The sequence below is a fragment of the Buteo buteo genome, chromosome 15 (assembly GCF_964188355.1).
Source record: "Buteo buteo chromosome 15, bButBut1.hap1.1, whole genome shotgun sequence".
Lineage (NCBI taxonomy): Eukaryota > Metazoa > Chordata > Aves > Accipitriformes > Accipitridae > Buteo > Buteo buteo.
The window spans coordinates 7500370-7517565 of NC_134185.1; the positions used below are offsets into that span (position 1 = coordinate 7500370).

Consider the following 17196-nt stretch of genomic DNA (forward strand, 5'->3'; position numbering starts at 1 on the left):
TGTGAGACTGTATTCAGTTTGCAGAGCCACTGGTTCTACTTTTCAAATGGACTGTTCTCTACCACCTGACAAAACATCGGAAAATGTTTCCCATGGAGAAGTTCCACAGGGTCTATGGTATGCGATTACAGCTCAGTGGAGTAGAAACTTTGTCTCTTCTTCAGAAAGGAAGCACAGAAACACTTTTTTCCTTAATCCACCCATTTGGGATTTGACAACAGCTATCTCCATCCACCTCCACAGGGACAGAGCAAATGTGCATCTCTTCTGCTCCTAGATTCATCTCTTGCTCACTGGCACTGAGATGTGCCTGTTCTGTTGAAGTTTGTCTCTGTTGTCCAGGATGTATTGGAACAAGGGATCATTTCTCCTATATCAGAAAAATGCAACAGTCAGAGGCACTGGGGATTCCAATTCCCAACTCCCTGTGCTGTTCAGAATAGCATGGTGTATGTTTCTGGTGAAGGTTTTGCACAGCTCATTGCAGTAGGGCACTTCAGAGAGGACACTAAATTCCTTTTACATGGGCAGTGTCCTGAATCCTGCCGGAAGCTTTCTGTAGTGAACTTGAGCTGGCTGTAGTATATGGAATTATCTTTGAAATCAAATCCCTTTAACAGAAGTTAAGATACTTCATACACATCTTATTTACATCTCTCATATATACAGCTGTGTAAAACTTCAGAACAATTATTGTTAAGGAATTTGGAGTCTCACTTGTTACTTTGGAGATAGAAGAAAAATACTTTTATATTTTGCTTCTTTCAGTGCAGTTAGCTGTATTCAAGGCTGTCATGGCCAAATACAGTCACAGGGTGCTGCATTACACAGGATTTATGCAATGTGATCCCTAGTGGTGTCACACTAGTTTATCAGCATTCTTGACAGAAGTTCAGTTCACTGGTTGTACTTCTAGGTGCAGCTGATACTGTAATTTGGAGGATGGCTAATGCATCAGTTATGTCCCAGAAGATCCTGGCCTTCACCCTGGGTTCTGTACAGAGATCTGTGTCTGTCTGTTGGACTTCCTGGTTTTAAGGAATTAATCGAAACCTTAAAATAGAAGAAAATGGTATATTGCCTTCAGGATTCTCAAGCAAAGTCGAGCTGTGTAGGGCTCTCAGAAGACACTGCTTTCTGGTGCCTCGTTCCTGTTCAACAAATACCTCATCCATCTGCCCCACCTCACTCATAATCTCTTTCAAACAAGATGCAGATGGAAAAGAGATGTGTTTTGGTGAACTGTGGTTGTTTGCTTCTTCTCATAGTATGTTTAAAACATCAATACTGACTTCAAAGATGCTGTCAAGAGTCATGAATTGCCTCCTTTGTTCAAACAAAGCAAAAAAAAAAAAAAGTTATGTGTTATTTCCTTCCCTTTTTTTAATGCTTGTCTCCTTTGGAAATTGGCTACCCTACCTTTAGGGTAGTTGTTCTGAAGTTGTTTTGCATTAACAGTATCTGAATGGATACCGAGACATGAACATAGTCTTTAGGAACTTTTCCTGTCCTGTTTGGGACTTTACTGCCTGTTTTCATTTTTTCTCTCTCTTATGTTCCATTGAAAAATCTTTATGTAGAATTTTGAAAATGCTTAAATATTACTGTTGATATATTTAGGAGAAAAGCAAACACAAGAATTCTGAGTAGTAGTTTAATGCCTTTGTTGTCCCAAAAGTGGGGTCATTTACCCAGTGTGCGAGACACCAGTATACACACAGAGCAGAGGTATTTTATTCCAATTCATGTTTATGCAGATGGGGGCTAGGTGGTAATCCACAAAGCTAGCACACCTTATACCTAAACAGGCAAGCAATTTATAAAGTTTAGTTTTGCATATTTGGTTTCCAAAGTTCTTCCTGAAAACTATTATCAGTAGTCACTTATCTACCACAGTTTCTATTTGGCTAAAGTTTTCCCCACTTTGAATTAAAGGTACAGTGTTCTTTTATTCTACAGCGCATGCTCAAGGTGTTGTCCCACAAACGGTGTTCGTTTACCTGGTGTGCAAGCCAATAACACACAGAGTTGAGTTATTTTCAAATTAATTTCATTGATGTGTATGAATGGGTGCCTGTCTCAAGACAGCACACCCTTGTCTCAAAAATTCTCACATTTATACAGTTAACTAATACAGATTCATTGTTATTTTCCTTAATGATTGGTTCTTTCTTCTTCGCCCCTCATGTAAATTAGTGTGCAGACTCTGTCTTCTTCCTTCATTGTCTTCTTCTGAGTAGGTGGTCTTGTTTGAGTAGGTGGTCAGTGAGTCGGTGGTCATGATGTCCCCCTGTAGGAATTACGTTTTGCCTACTTCTTCCCTAATCTTGGTAGTTCCAAGTGGTTCTTCAAGGTTTATTGCCCAGACCACAGTCCATTACCTTTCCTGACATAAAGCCCCATTGTCTAATAGTTCCTAAACGGTAAATCATGTGTAGTTATTGTTTCCCTATTTTAAATATTAACTGATCCGGGCTGTACACAGGACTTTAGCAGCTCCCTGGTTATTTCAATTGTATTATACATATTAATTGATAACAAAGGAGGGGGGGGTGGTCTTTTTTGGTCTTGAATTAAGTCGGTGGTTGTGATCTCCCCCTGCTGCCTTTACCTTTCCCCCAGTTACGGAAGATCTTTGCTGACCTCATGCCTATTAGCAATTATTCAGCTTTCAGAGCCTCCTGGGGTAGGATGTTCCCTTCTTACCCATCTTTTAGTTCTTCAGGGGAACAGTTGTTAGCAAGGCATGCATTGGTTATACAAAGGGTATCCTGTTTCACAAGACCTTTGTGGCCTTTTTCAGGTGGCTTAAGTACATCACCTTTACCAGATGTTTGTGTGAGAAAGGATTCACAATTCTTCATGAAAAAAACAAGCTGAATTGTAGTACAGTGAAAAGCAGAAAGAGAGAAATGTTTGAATCTCATTGGCAATTATAAAATGAAATGTGTGGAAGTGTGCTTGTGCAATTGAAAAAGTACACATTAATCAGAACCATGGTTTTGAATCTTTTCTTATCTAGGATACAATTTGTATGATTCATTAATGACTGAAATTGCCTGGAAGAGAGTAATCATGAACTTATTCCAATGGTTTTAATACATGCAACAGTATGTATTTAATACATGCTCCAACTAGTTGTGGGTAACAATAAATTCCCCCAGCTGTGTATAGTTTGCAGTATCTTTTGTCAGCAACTGCCAGGACAGTATTTAACTCATTAGTTTACAAGAGTCTTGCCTGCTCAGGGACAAATAAGATCTAAAAATAGTTATTCATGTCACTAGTGGTTCCCAAGTATAAAACTAGTGGGCCTCAGTTTTCCTAAATTAATTGAGTCCCAAGGGGAATATCATGGCTCTTGAGACATGGTGCATTTTCATCAGCCGAAGAATTTTGCTTACCTAGTGGAAGAGCAGTTCATTCATATGAATATTAAAATGTGTTGCCAGGATTTTATGGTCTAGTAAGAGTCAATGTTTGAATCTCTTGACTGTTGAATTAAATTTTCTCAGCAATCTGTTGTCCTATGTAGAGAGCCATTTAAGTCAAATGGTAATCAAAATCCATTGTTTTGTAAATCATGACAGTCTAAAGCAATCACCAAACTGACTGACTCTCATTTACTTCCATAAAGTGGATCATAGGAGTAACTAGACAGGAATGAATGAAAGGAAATTTTGTCTGCCTCTTAGACTTTTGTCCACCTTCCTTCCTCAGCCAGCCTCAGCTGGTATACATTAGGCACTAAAGCTACAATTATTGAAGAGTTACAGGATGAAGTTAGCAGAATTTTTTTTTACCATTAGGGCAAAAAAGTCTTACTTATGTTTTCCAGCCTACCTGTAAAACTCTTTTGTCAGGACTGTCTCTTTCTAATGATAAATACTGTCATTGCCTGTTTTTAGTCAAGTAATTAACTAGTATTCAGGGTATTACAGATTATTTCCACTAGGAGGAGAAAAAAGGGATGGAATAGGCCTTTGCTGTTCTTTTGATTTACAAATTAAATATATGGGGGCCCTTAACTCAAGAATACAGGAAGTTCTTGGTTTTGTCAAATATGGTAGGAAATACATATCAAAAGCTGTTTGTTTGTTTCTTTCCTCTGCCCCCAGTCTCTCTCCAGTGAATGCTTTCTGTTAAAGCTCTCTTAACTTCCTGTAGCATCTCATTAGCACTGTCATTTTGCTGCTTTGGCATCTCTGTGATATTTGCAGCCGAGACCATGTGGAACAGCAACATCAAAGCCCATCCCTCAGTCCTTCACTTATCATGCCTGTGTAAAAGCACTTGAATTCTATCTAGGCCTTGTTTTCTGTTATTCTAGCCATGTTATTGAACAAAAGGACCTAAAATTGTTCTGGTTTTTTGGTCTCGGGTACCATAGTAGGTTGTTATTCAAAAGGATGATATGACCACGTTCCTGCTGTAAGGATTGTCTTTCTCTGCACGGAAAAATTCAGTTTGTTGCTTTTGACAGAGATGGTACTTTTTTTTTGTCTTGGGGGAAAATCACCTCTTACATCCTCTAGTTTTTGAAGGTGGCTGTATATCCTAAGGAGTTTTTGGTAATCGTCCTCAACTGTTGCTTAAAAAGTGTGTACATGCTTTAATAATGAGAATCTTGGGGTTTCTCTGTTCTTTTGCCTGTTTACTAATGAACCTTTCCTCATAGCTTAAATTTGTCATGCTTCTTCTCTAGGAAATATTTTTGTGTGCCCAAACAGGGTGTGTGTTTGTGTTATGGTGATAGGATAGAAATGAAAAGTAAGCTCTGTAGAGCCTGTTATCTACAGCCAGTTGCAAAGACAGTTGAGTATTCCTTGACTAACTTTTTAGTGCTTAGCTCCTGCAGTGAAATCTACAACCCTAAACAAGGTACCTCTGTTCTTCCTAGGTATGCATGCCAGATACTTGGCATCTTTAAGTGGTATTCAAAGTAGCTCGCACATTGTGGGCGAGAGGGAAGAAGAGTGAAGGATTGGGAAATAAACATCTGAAATCCATTTTCATTTGCAGGGACTGTCTGTAAAACTTAGATGCTTAAATGAGACATTGAGTTACATCCCTAAGCTTCTTTAAGGATGACCAGCTCACCCTTTAGTTTAAAAACCTAAAAGCTAAAGAATATCTGTTTTCTGTAATTTATCCAGTGACTTTTTCTAAGCAGTCCTCAGTTTAAAAATTCGAATCCATAACTCCTCTGCTTTGAGTGAGCTCACACTTGTTGCTTACTGTCTTCTGCATCCATTAACATGGCTTGGCAATTCAGCATCACCAAGCAGATAGGCAGTTCTTCACTCCTGTAGACCAGGACTAGTTAAGAAGGAGTAATCCAGAGTAATATAAATTTTAATCTCTCAGGCAGGGAAGACTTTATATCTAGAGCTGCTTCTTCATAATCAATAGAGTATTTGCAGCAGGTATTAAAAAAAAAAAGGGCAGCAATAACATGAATTGTCTGAGTCGCAGCTGTTGTGATGCTGTTTATTTAACTGGGATTGATACTGTCTTCCTGTTGACAGTATTTACTGGATCCAGCCTCTTGGATGAATTAGATATCTAGTTGCCTAATTCATGAATCCCACGGAGATGCAGACGTTCTTGATCTCTGCCAAGATAGCATTGCTTAAAGTAAATTTATTGGTGAAAACTGTAATGTGAGCAGGATCCCAAGTGTCTTCAGTAGTTTGCTGGATTTCCTTATACGTCAGTTTGTACTTAAGTCATCAGATGAACTGAGGACTTGTGTGTTTGTGTGTCCTCAAGGAAAGTGTTGCTTTTTCTGTAAAGGTGATTGGGGTGAGGTACTTGCTTTTAGTGTATGGAAATGGATATTACCATTTTGAGGTAGACACTAAATTAAATGTGACAGTGATTTGCAGGCCTGAATTCCTCTAAGGACATCCAGGTTGTGCTTTAGTTTTGGGTTTGGGGTTTTTGTTTGGTTGGTTTGCTTTTTTTTGTTGCTTTTTAAAAACCAGAAACTCACAACAGGGTCTGTGATATGTATTTTATTCCATCAACTAGGTGTCATTGTTTTATATATCTTATCCAACTCAAGAGAATGTAAGGTGGTCAAAATGGGAAAGACAAGGTAAGTCTTTATTCTATGAAACCAAAAGAAAAAAAAGTGAAATAACTTTAGAATCAAAGACTTAGAGATGGTATTACTGTAACGGTAGAATTTCTAATATAGCATGCTCTATGTTTGAAAGTGAAGGTTAAGAGGAAGTTACCTGGATAGTAGTTTTATCTCAATAACATACAAAGCTTTATAACAGAGTTAAAAGCAAAGAATAATTAAAGATTTAGAGATAAATGATATGAAATGCAACATGAGTTTACCAGAGATAAATTGTGGCAGAACAACGTAAGAGCATTCTTTGCAAAATAAACCGTGTTTACAGATGGGAAATTTGATAGCTTTTATCTATGTAGTCTTCAGTAAAGCATTTGTTATGGAACTCATGCTAGAAAAATGTTAATGAAACTGAAAAAGGTGTTCTTTAATGCTTTAATCTTCTGTAGTTGGATAAGAAAGCAGCTAGAGAAGTAGCAGCAAGTTGTGCTGTGTACGGAGTGTTTGTACTTGACAGGAAGGGAGAGGAAAGGTTTGTGCATGTCAGTCAATCAGAGGACGTACTACTTAAGGGTAGTCCAGCCTCTGCAGGTGCGCTGGGTCTGGCCTGAGTCTTTCCTCCTTACTTCAGCAGTAACAGCCTTCCCTTGTGCAGGGAAGGAGAGGGTAAACACCTAGGAAATAGTCTGGGAAATTTACTTTTGCCAGAGGGCTTGGTGATGTGAAGAAGCAGTAAGGGGGGGGGGGAATAGGAAGATGGCTGCAAGCATGTCTCTCCTTCACAGCAGTTTCTGTGGGGTCTCATCTCTCCTCCTTGCTGATGTGGCAACAGCAGTTGACTTGGCTTAGTTTAGCCTGTGGACAGGAGCAAGCGGATGCACTGATTACTGCCTGCTTTGCTAGAGAACTGGTATCGGGTTGGATAAAAGCATATATGGAGCCAGAGGGACCCTGCTGATCAGTACACCAGAGTGACTTTCAGGCAGCTATGAAGAAATAAACCCAAGAAAGATATTTTCAATTCGTGAGCGGAAAAAATTGCACCTTCACATTCCCAGTCTGACATACAAGCTTCATGGTCAGCAAAGATGACTGGGAGGAGTTCATGTAGTATACTTCCTTGGAGATATTCCCTCCTCACTCCTTAAATTCAACAAAGCGCCACTTAAGCCAATAGGTTGCACATTTCTTTCAGTGAGTACCATAGTATCTACTGCTGGCATTTCTGGCTTTTCCAGCATCATTCACCAAAGTGTTCTGGGTTTCAGAATATTTAGTAGGCTGATGGCAGGTTATTTGTTTTTCCATCTCCATCCTCTGCTTGGCATGCAGGTGCTATATTACAGTAATTCTTTCCCAGATATTGAAATACCTTGGTTTAATTTTCATTATTTTTTCACCTTTTCTGAATCGTTTCTTAACAAACTAAAAAAAAAAATAAAAATTGTTCATCCTTTTTGCATTTTAGCTTGGTTTCTGTAAAAATTTTTGGTGCATGTAGTCACAGATGTTGCAAATAGACCTGCCTCTATTGTATGTCACACTATGTGTCAGAACGTTTTTCAGCTAAAGCTCTGCCAAAAAGTACCGAAATACTGTAATATAAAAGGCAGCTTGCAGCAATGAAGCTAACCGATGGTCCTAGCAGAGAACATCAGGTTTAGAAGAGTGGAGAGAAGTACAAACAGGATTTTGAAGGGGTAACAGCAGAGCAAGGGATTGAGATGAGGTTTACAGAGCAAAGAATTGGAATAATATGTATCAAATCCCAAGACTTGAAGATAGGAGAAATAGTGCAGCATAAGCAGGAGGAGAGATAAATGACAACCACCAAATTAACAAAGGAAGCAACATGACAGATAAGGAAAGGGGTACTAATGTTCCTTGTATAAAAGTCAAACTTTTCAGTTGGCATTGAGTTAGGAGTGGAAGTCAGGTTGTACTAAATGGGCAAAAGGCAAGGGTGATGTGAATTCAAAGGCAAAAATACTGTTTTGTTTTTAACACCTCACAGTTTGAGGACACCTGTAATAATTATTTGCCTTAGTCCTGTATTGCCAAATATACCAGTCACTTGGGGAAGAGTGCTGTTACTTGGCATGAAAGCTGTAAACTAGTGAAACGGAAAGGTGCAGTTTTCATAGTTGCAGGGTGTAGTGAATCGTGCAACTCATGAAGGAATTAAACTCACAAGTTTTGGGTAACTGTTATTAAGGAAAAGTCTAACATTATGATAAATGAATTCTAAACAAATAATTGGTAAGATTTTTATCCTGGTTTCCCGGGGAAGCAAGGCTCATATAAGTGTGCTCTTTATTTTGCCTGTCAGTCTTTTCCTCTACTAGTAACTTTTAAAACTGATAGGCAGTTTGAAATCAGTTGGAAAGATGTGGAAGGTCAAAAATACCTTCCAATAGGCTTTAAAATCGGTGGCTGGGTGGAGGAGAGACCAAATTAGTATGCTTGAGGCAAGCAGAACATCGACATTATATATTCATTTTGGTAACAGCCAGGTCGACAATCCACACATCCTTCCTCGCTACTGTCACAGCATTGCTCGCTCCTGTTCTGCATCCTGAGGAACATGGAGGAGAGCAGAAACCAGGGTGTGGGAGGAGGGTTAAAGACAGATGATGCAGCTCCTGAACAGTGAATCAGGCGCCATTATTTTCTTGTTTCTGATCGTATGGTTTTTACAATCTAATTTTCTGACTGCTTTTACCTGAGAATCCCTGAAGAGCATAGGTCTTTATTTCATCTATACCATTAAGCAAGCCCAAGGGATTAAAAGATTTCTGTTCCTTTTTTAATGTTTGATAGATTTGAGAGCTGAAGATATGCTTTTATCTTTAATGAAACTGCATACTATTTGAACTATTATCAGTTTGAATGTTTCCAGAGTTTAATTAGCAATACATGAGCATTACTCTGAAACACAAAGTCTTATTTCTGTTCGCTATTGACAGTTTTATTGCTTGTATGCTATAATTTTTTTCTGTATGCATTTAATGCATACAGTCTGTGAGCATTATTTTAACCTTAATTCTTTGTTGCCTCCTTATTTTCTTAAAATATACTAAGAGATCCACTTCAATACCATATTAAATCCATACTCTTTAATAAATCAGTTAGCAGGTGGGATTTTTCAGTGGCGTCAATACCCATATCTCAAGTACCGTAAGTATTGTCGTTACAAAATCCCTGTTTACTTCCCTTAGTAGAGGCTCAGGTTTTAAATTTGAAGTTCCCCTGTTATCTAGTCCTACAAAATGCCAATTAGAAAATGGTAACTCTTGCCAAACCAGAAAGGATATGGAAATTTTTTTAAAGATCTTATTTTAGTTAAATCTCAACTGCTAGCATTGATAAGTACAAAAAGATAAAAATTTTCATTGTTTCACTATCTGTCTAAAAATCTTGTAAGCAAATAGAAGAGAGCTTAAAATGGAGCAATTATAATCATGTTTGTATGTAAACATATACATTTAGTGTGTTCTTTGGGAGAGGTAGCATTGAAAAACTACTCTGGATTGTCTAGTTTGCTTGCTTGCCAAAGGCAAATTAGTAAGTATACTCAATATTATGCTCTGAAAATATAGAACTATAAAATATGTATCCACTCTTAATTTATAAAAAGAAGTAAAAATGAGTGGAGACTTTAATGAAAAATATGCTATTTTTTAGCATTGTTTAAACCTTGAGTTATGACTTGAAGCAGTTGTACCCTTTCAGAACATGGGTGCTATCAGGGCAGAACTATCCAGGTGTTGCAAACTTTGTTTCTTTCTTACAGTTTTAGTAGATACTATGGAAGATATTTCACAACTGTAAATGTCTAGATTATTTTTAGGAAGAGGAGTCATTGTTTTGTTTGGAAGGGTGTACATTTCCAGTATATGGAAGTCTGATTTTAATTCATATATCCTCAAAGCACATGTAGGTCCATGCATTACTTTATCCTTTCCTATAATTTTAATTGTTCAGAAACCTGTTTTTATCTCACCTTCATTCCCATTTCATCTTTATAAAATCTTTGGTGTATACATTTATGAATGATTTGTACCTCATAGATTTTCAAAGCTATATGTGTACAATTTATGAATTCTCTTTAATATGAGGAACTTACTTTGTATCTCTGACTGCAGATTTGATTCTGAATATAAGACTTGTGTTTATTATAGTTTTCTTTTTATATTTATTTTGGGATTACGTGCTAAAGCGAGATGATCACAACAAAGATTTATTAAAGTTTGATTGTTGACTGTGAATAGGAAATTGTCTCATTGGGCAGATGATAACCAAGCTGATCAAACTCCTCAGTTGTAAAAGGCTGGTAAATAGGTGTTGCATCAACTGGCAGGGCAGTTTGGCCATCTTATCAGGCAGACAAGCAGTAACTGTAAATGGGAAGCTGCCTAATTAACGGTTTTTACAGCAAAAGTTTTCGGTCCACCTCGCTGTCCGCTTACCTAGCCTGGTCATCTTACTGTAGAAATCTATCAGGTTGGTTAAGTACAGTTTTCCCTTAATAAATCCATGCTGACTACTACTGGATCGCCTTCCTGCCTTTTGTGTGTTTGGAAATTATTTCCAGGAGGATTCATCCAATGCAAACTTGTAAATGGTGGGCAAGTATTCTAATTCATATATATGTGTGTGTGTGTGTGTATATATATACGTGAGCTGGCTAGAGGAGTAAACTAGATTGTTAATAGGATGTGGTGGTCTGCCTTTGAGTGGTTAAGACATGGTAGTTATTCTTAGAGACACAAATTTGGGTCAGAGTATCTTTTTGTCAGTCTAAAATACTCATTTACAAAGAGATACTGAATATCAATGTTGTAGGGTTATACATTTATATAAAAATATAAATTATAGTATTTAATGTGTATTACTTTTGTCTTTGAAAGAACTCCAATACACTTATATATAGAAATGATAATTTCTTCTAGTAGTGTTTTATGAAATAACATTGCATTTACTTTGTAGAGCAGTATGTTTCATTACATAATAGCTATACATTTCTATTTCAGCAAACAAAGACAACAGGTTGGTTTTTTTTTTAGTAGAAAAGGCTGTGGGGAGAAAAAAACCCCAAACCTAATATAATTCTCATGTAAGTTCACATCACTCATCCTGTGCTTCAGGAGGAATGCCTTGTTTACAGCTTGTTAAACAACAATATGAAAGTGAATTGTTTGAATTTGAAAATATAGTGTATCTTCTATCAGTTCACATTTAATGAAGTTTATTCCTGATAATACTAGTGACTGAAAACTCCAGTATAGCTCTTAGCTTGCTAATGTGTTTGAATTTCAAAGAATTCATTTGTTCATTTGTCTACCTGTGACAAACAGAATTACTGTATATGCAGGGTAGTCGCCCACTTTCTATGACAGCAGACAGGCATGATGACAGCTAATGCTGAAAAGCTGCCTCCTGGGGAATTCACACTTTTGGAGGAGTTTGTTCATATGACAGTGTCCTGTAGTGCTAATCTTTTGAGAAAGGAAAGTTCCTAGGTAATGGATGTGGGTTTCTCCTAGATCTCATATTAATAGAGTTTTAAGCTCTTTCAAATTTTGAATTTGACTTTTTTTCTTTAAAATTTTAATCTGTAAATCCCATTTCTATTTAAGGTAATAGTTTGGGCTAAAAGAGAGATGTATTTTGAAAGATCAAACTTACTGTTATTTTCCTTTAGTTTCAGGCACTGCATGCTGTGTCAAACACGCTGGTTTTGCTAGGAAGGAACAACATACTAAGAAATTCTTTAATATCTCTTCTACTATCAGAAGTCCATCAGTTTGCTGAGCAGCTGTTGCAAGCTCACCAGGTACTGTCATCTTTTCTTTTGGAGAAGGGCCGAAGAGTGGTGTTGGGGAGTGTTTTGTCTGTATCTGTTTGTTTCATAAAATGTAATAAATGGATCATTCTATAGAATATGCAGGTTTAAGAACCCAGAAACTGCTAGCACCTAACTTTAACAGTTTATTCCAAAAAAAGATATAAAATAAAGAGAATTTCCTTATGGACAAAAGTAAAATTATCAGACTGTATAATAAATAGATTGTATAGGTTTTAAGATCATGCTATATGATTTGGAAAATACTTGAAATAATTAGTTAAAACAATTATTGCAACATGTAAGTTGTTGGCCATGCAGGCAATGCAACTTAGGTATCCAGCTGGACCCACAAAGAATTATGTCTATCTCTAGCTCATGTAAAACTGGAAAGAAAGTTGCATTATTTTATTTCAGAATTAGATTTCATGTTTCACATTATAATATTAATTTCCATGATGCAAAAGTTATCCAGTGCTTAAAATTATATTTAGTTTGATGCAATGAGCAGGAAATGAAGAGCAGAATAGAATGGAGATAATGTTTTTGGTAAAATGTATTCTGAAGTCAAATTTTTTCCAGTAAACTATAGGGTTTAAAAAAAAAAGAGACAGGAAGTGGATGTTCCTTTAACACTTAGAGAAGGGTTGTATGAAATAAATTGGGTTTTCATAGATTTTTCATGTATTTGTGTGTGGTGGTATGTATTTAATGCAAATTGGTTCAGTTTCACTTGGGATTATGACTTGATTGTACACTATCCTAGAAGGCTCAATAAAAAGAAAGCACACAGCTTTTAATTTGGTGGCAAATGAAGTTATTGTTATATATATAGAAAACATTCATCATCATAGGTATATCTAGTGGTGATCCACTTTAACAAATGCTTTAAGTGTTGCTCATGCAGTCTTAACTTTATTCTTTTTTTTCTCTAGGATATAATATGGGAGTAAGTTCTGACTGCTGGAGAGGGAACACGTAATTTCCAACCCAAATTTCTAGCATGTTTGAATTACATTCTGGAAAGGCTTCAGAAAGGCCAGTTTTGAAAGAATTAGACAATGAGCTGTGTCTTATTTTAAGTCACTAGTATCATACCAGAGTTATTGATGGCAGCCAAAAGCAAACAGACTTTAAAGAAATGTAAGGATAGGGAAGTGTGTAATTAAAAAAAAAAGTTTTGATTTTAAGTTTAAACAAGTTGCCCATTTTTAACATTATTAAATTTCAACTGTTTAACAGAATTAGTCATCCCTCCTTTCAGCAGAGTTCTTGTCAGTGGCAACGCAGAACTCTTCAGTGCTCCATACTAATGAAGAGCTTACGTTGAGCATTTTGTTTTGCTGCGTTAGTTACTATGGTACTACTTAACCTTGCCATCATAAGTGAGCTTCAGGCACTTAGGTGGAGACTCCAGTGACTAGTTTTACAATGACCAAGTAGTCTTGAAATGTTCACTCCCCAACACAGTGTTGGACTTTTTCTGGGAAAAGCAGAAGGTTCAAGGTGGTTGAATTTGAAGCTGCAGGAGCTGTACTTCTATCTGTAGCTGACACTTTGTAGGACTATTAAAGTTTGAAAAGCTGCAGTTCATGTAGGGAAAGTAACTGAAGTTCTGGTTTGCTTAGCTTGCTGTGAAGTCAGTGCTTTTAAAGTTTGTGGATTCTTGCATTTAGTCCAAATAGATGTATTGTGTTCATTTACAAACCCTTATATGTTCTCTATGTGATAATTATTTTTGGAAATACTGCTTAAAAAACCCTTTCTATTTATCACGATAGGACACTAAACTCTAGTATTTCTTACAGCCTGATTTACAGATCTGCTTCTGAATGATTCTGACTTTGTGTAGCATTACTTTTGGTAGGCTTGATTCTAAAAAGGATTAAAATATTTTTTTCTTGTTTTATAATCAAAACTAACAATATGGTATCAGTTTGAAATATACCAAATGACAGCTTTAAAAAAAAATTCTTCAGAAATACTTAAATTAGAATTTGCAGGATATTACTTTATATAATCAAACTTCATTAGCTGGCAAGTATCCTAATCCTGTTCTGTTACTTAAGCAAAACTGCTGTTCATTGCAAAGGCATTTCATGTCTTCCATTTAAGACAATCAAATTAAGGACTCTGAATTCTAGTTATGATTAGAGGTGTGCAAATACCTGTTTTCTTTTTGTTTTGTTGCTTTTTTTTCTTTTTTTGTTGTTGGCAGATAGGAGAAATAAAGAAATCATCTGAGGCATGTATTCAGGTTAGCTTGCAACTAACTTTTAAACATTTGGTGAAAAACAGAAATTGAAAAAATAGCTTATTAATCCAATCAAATTTCTATGTTTTATTTTTGTATAATTATAATTTTTTTTTAAAGTTGAAGATGTTTTCCAACACTGACTTGGTTTGAAAACAAAATTCCTTTTAGTTTTTCTAAATGAATCATCTAAGTATCTCAACATTTTTAGTTTAACTTCCTCATTAAGACAAATAGTTTGTAAAGTGCTTACATTCCAGAATATGCAACTTTATATTCAGTCATTTCTTCAATAGGAAGTGTGCTCAGCTCAGGTTATGTAGATTTGTGGATATATCCTTTGATAAATATTGAAAATTTTTTACTTCAAAGTTCTGACTGATTTTAGTGAGTTTGTATCTGTGTCCTCTTTGAACAAGCTTATCTGTCAATGACCCACACTTTTAAAGAGCTATCTATGCCTCTAGCTTTACAAACTAAAAAAATAGGTTGACTGTAGGAGAGTGTATCTAATGAACTACACCAGAAAATTAGAGAGATTACTCTGTATATTTTTATGTTGTTCTCTAATTGGCTAAATCCATTAATTGTAGAATATGACAAATTAATGTGAAATATATGAATAATAGAATTTTGTTCAATATTTTGGACCAATATTCCCACTTTAATGTAGAAAATAGAAGTAACTAAGGAGCATGTAAAACAGTATAGTTATTCTGATTTTTCACGCAGTTAAGATGAATTTTGTGGTAGTAAACTCTCGAGCAAGTTAGTAGTTTGCTTTAATTCATTTAAGTACTTCATCATGTGCTTAAAGTGAAGCTCATACTTCAGCGCTTTGCTGACACCATGACACTGACTTCTAGGCAAAAGCATATTAATATAAACTCAAGTGGATCCCTTAATTTTTTACTCATGTTGGATATGTACTTTTCATTTTTGTCTGTAATAGGAACCTTTCATGCTTCATAAATACAGTTTATAAGAATACAGTAACTGAATCTTATCTTCCTATGGAATAGAAATCTTCTGATCTCCAATTGGATTCCTGCTGCAGAGCAGATACAATTTTAAGATACTAAGATTTCAGAATGATACTGTGGAAGATGGATTATTTTTCAAATGCTGAACTCCTCACCATGATAGCAGATCATCCTTTGTGATAACTGTTTCAAAGATAGACAACCAGAAAAGGAAAGCACATATTGGTTTGGTGCCCATTTCTAATCCCCCAGGTATTAATTCCAAGAGCTCTGAAAAACAAAATTAAAAACCAGAAAAAAAGATTTGAAAATAGAAAAAGGAAGACATACTGTGAGGTTTTGGAAAGCCCTGTTATTCAGTAATTGCTGATACATAGCTTGTCTAGCATTACATTTTTATATCACATTATTTTCTGTACACTATTTTTCCATTTTTAAAACTTTAAAATACTTTTATCAGAAACACTGTACACTGCATAGTTTGGGTTTTTTTAAATCAAAACACCAAGTTGTGTATAATTCTTAATGTTACATGTAAGCATTAAGTCTAAATCCAAATGTGGGTGCTAACTTTTCTCCTGAAATGAATGGTGCACTTAGACTTTGACACAGGATCCAGGGTGGGATGCATCCTATTTAGTTTAGTTGTATGTAGGAGACACTGCTGTCTACTTCTCATAGAAGTCAACCAAGCAGCTAAGGTTAACTAAAAAATTTGCCAATGTGAAGATAGTCGTGCAAGACTTTGTTGAGTGTTACATCAGTTCTTGACAATCGGGCTCATTACGACAGAATAGCTTGACTCAAATGAGCGAAAGGAGTTAGACATATGGTGGGATTTGTCTCACTTCAGATTTCTATGATGTTTCCATCTGTTTTTCTTAGTTTTGTTTTCCTTTATAACCAAGGGAGGGAAAGAGGCATTTCTTGTCCAGCCTATTTTGGATGACGTAATTATGATAATTGACCCTAGAGTTGTCTGCTTCTCTCTTCTGGCCATGAAGTTCTCTTTTGGATGATCTGGGCCAGAGCAAAGGCCCGATCCTACAGAACAGCTGTAACAGGTAGTCATGCAAAGCGTATTTCTGACTGAACACTGACACACTTATTCAAGTAACCTTCTTAGATGGTTGTAACAAGTTATATTTCAGTTAGGATAATTAATAAGTTAACTTAGTTCCCAGGTATTCAAATTCTTTAAGTGTACACATCACTGGAAGAGATTGATGATGAGCTGGGGTGCAGGATACATATATTGGAGCTTCTTGTAACCTGCATCAGCAACGGTCTGTCTGATGCATGTGCCTCTAAATAGGAAGCCCTGTTCAACTAACAAGTCCATGCAGGCAGTGTACTTAGGAAGAAAAACAACAAAGAGGAGCATGAATGCAGTATGATTTTGAGCATTTTCTGAGATTTTTGTTGCCATTCAGCACTGTGTAGCAAGCAGTCGTGTCACTGAAATGTCAAACTACACAGCAACAACTCTGTGTGGAAGCAAATGAAGGGCTGAAATATTCCTGTGGCTGGAGAGCCGTTTTTTTCTAGCAGGCCTGCAAATTAGAGACATTGTGAATGTCAAGATGGACTAGCACAGTTGGTAATCAATCCATTGGGGAAAATGGAGTTTGCCTGGAGCTGTGTTCAGCTAGATAACAGAAAGGTTTAAAGTGCTAAGAACTGAGCTATTAATGTCAGGGCTTGTCTTCACAAGCCTTTCTCCATGCAGCCATTCTGTATCCAGCAGATGCTCTGGGCAGGTATGGTACCCACCACATGCTTTATTCCAAATGCAAGCGTGTCTGATGTGATGTAGAGAATTCTTCAGATAAGCTCCTGTTTCCAAGATGTCTACTTCATTTATGCAATATGTCTCATCTCTTCAGCCATAAGTTTATATATGTTGTAATAGAGCTTTTATATGGGTTAGAAAAAAAGCTATACTATTTTTCCCAAATATGATAGAAAATGGCTAAAATCATTAATTAGAAAAAAATAGTTGAGACTATTATGCAACTAGAAAAGCTAA

At 36.3% G+C, this 17196-nt stretch overlaps 1 protein-coding gene across 1 annotated transcript in view; it reads left to right on the top strand.

Moving 5' to 3' along the window:
* Positions 1-17196, top strand: part of MEI4 (meiotic double-stranded break formation protein 4) — a 67359-nt gene that overhangs the window by 25322 nt on the left and 24841 nt on the right. The window contains exon 4 of the mRNA XM_075046351.1: positions 11790-11921. Coding sequence (XP_074902452.1) covers positions 11790-11921 — 132 coding nt within the window. The remainder of the gene's footprint in view (positions 1-11789; positions 11922-17196) is intronic.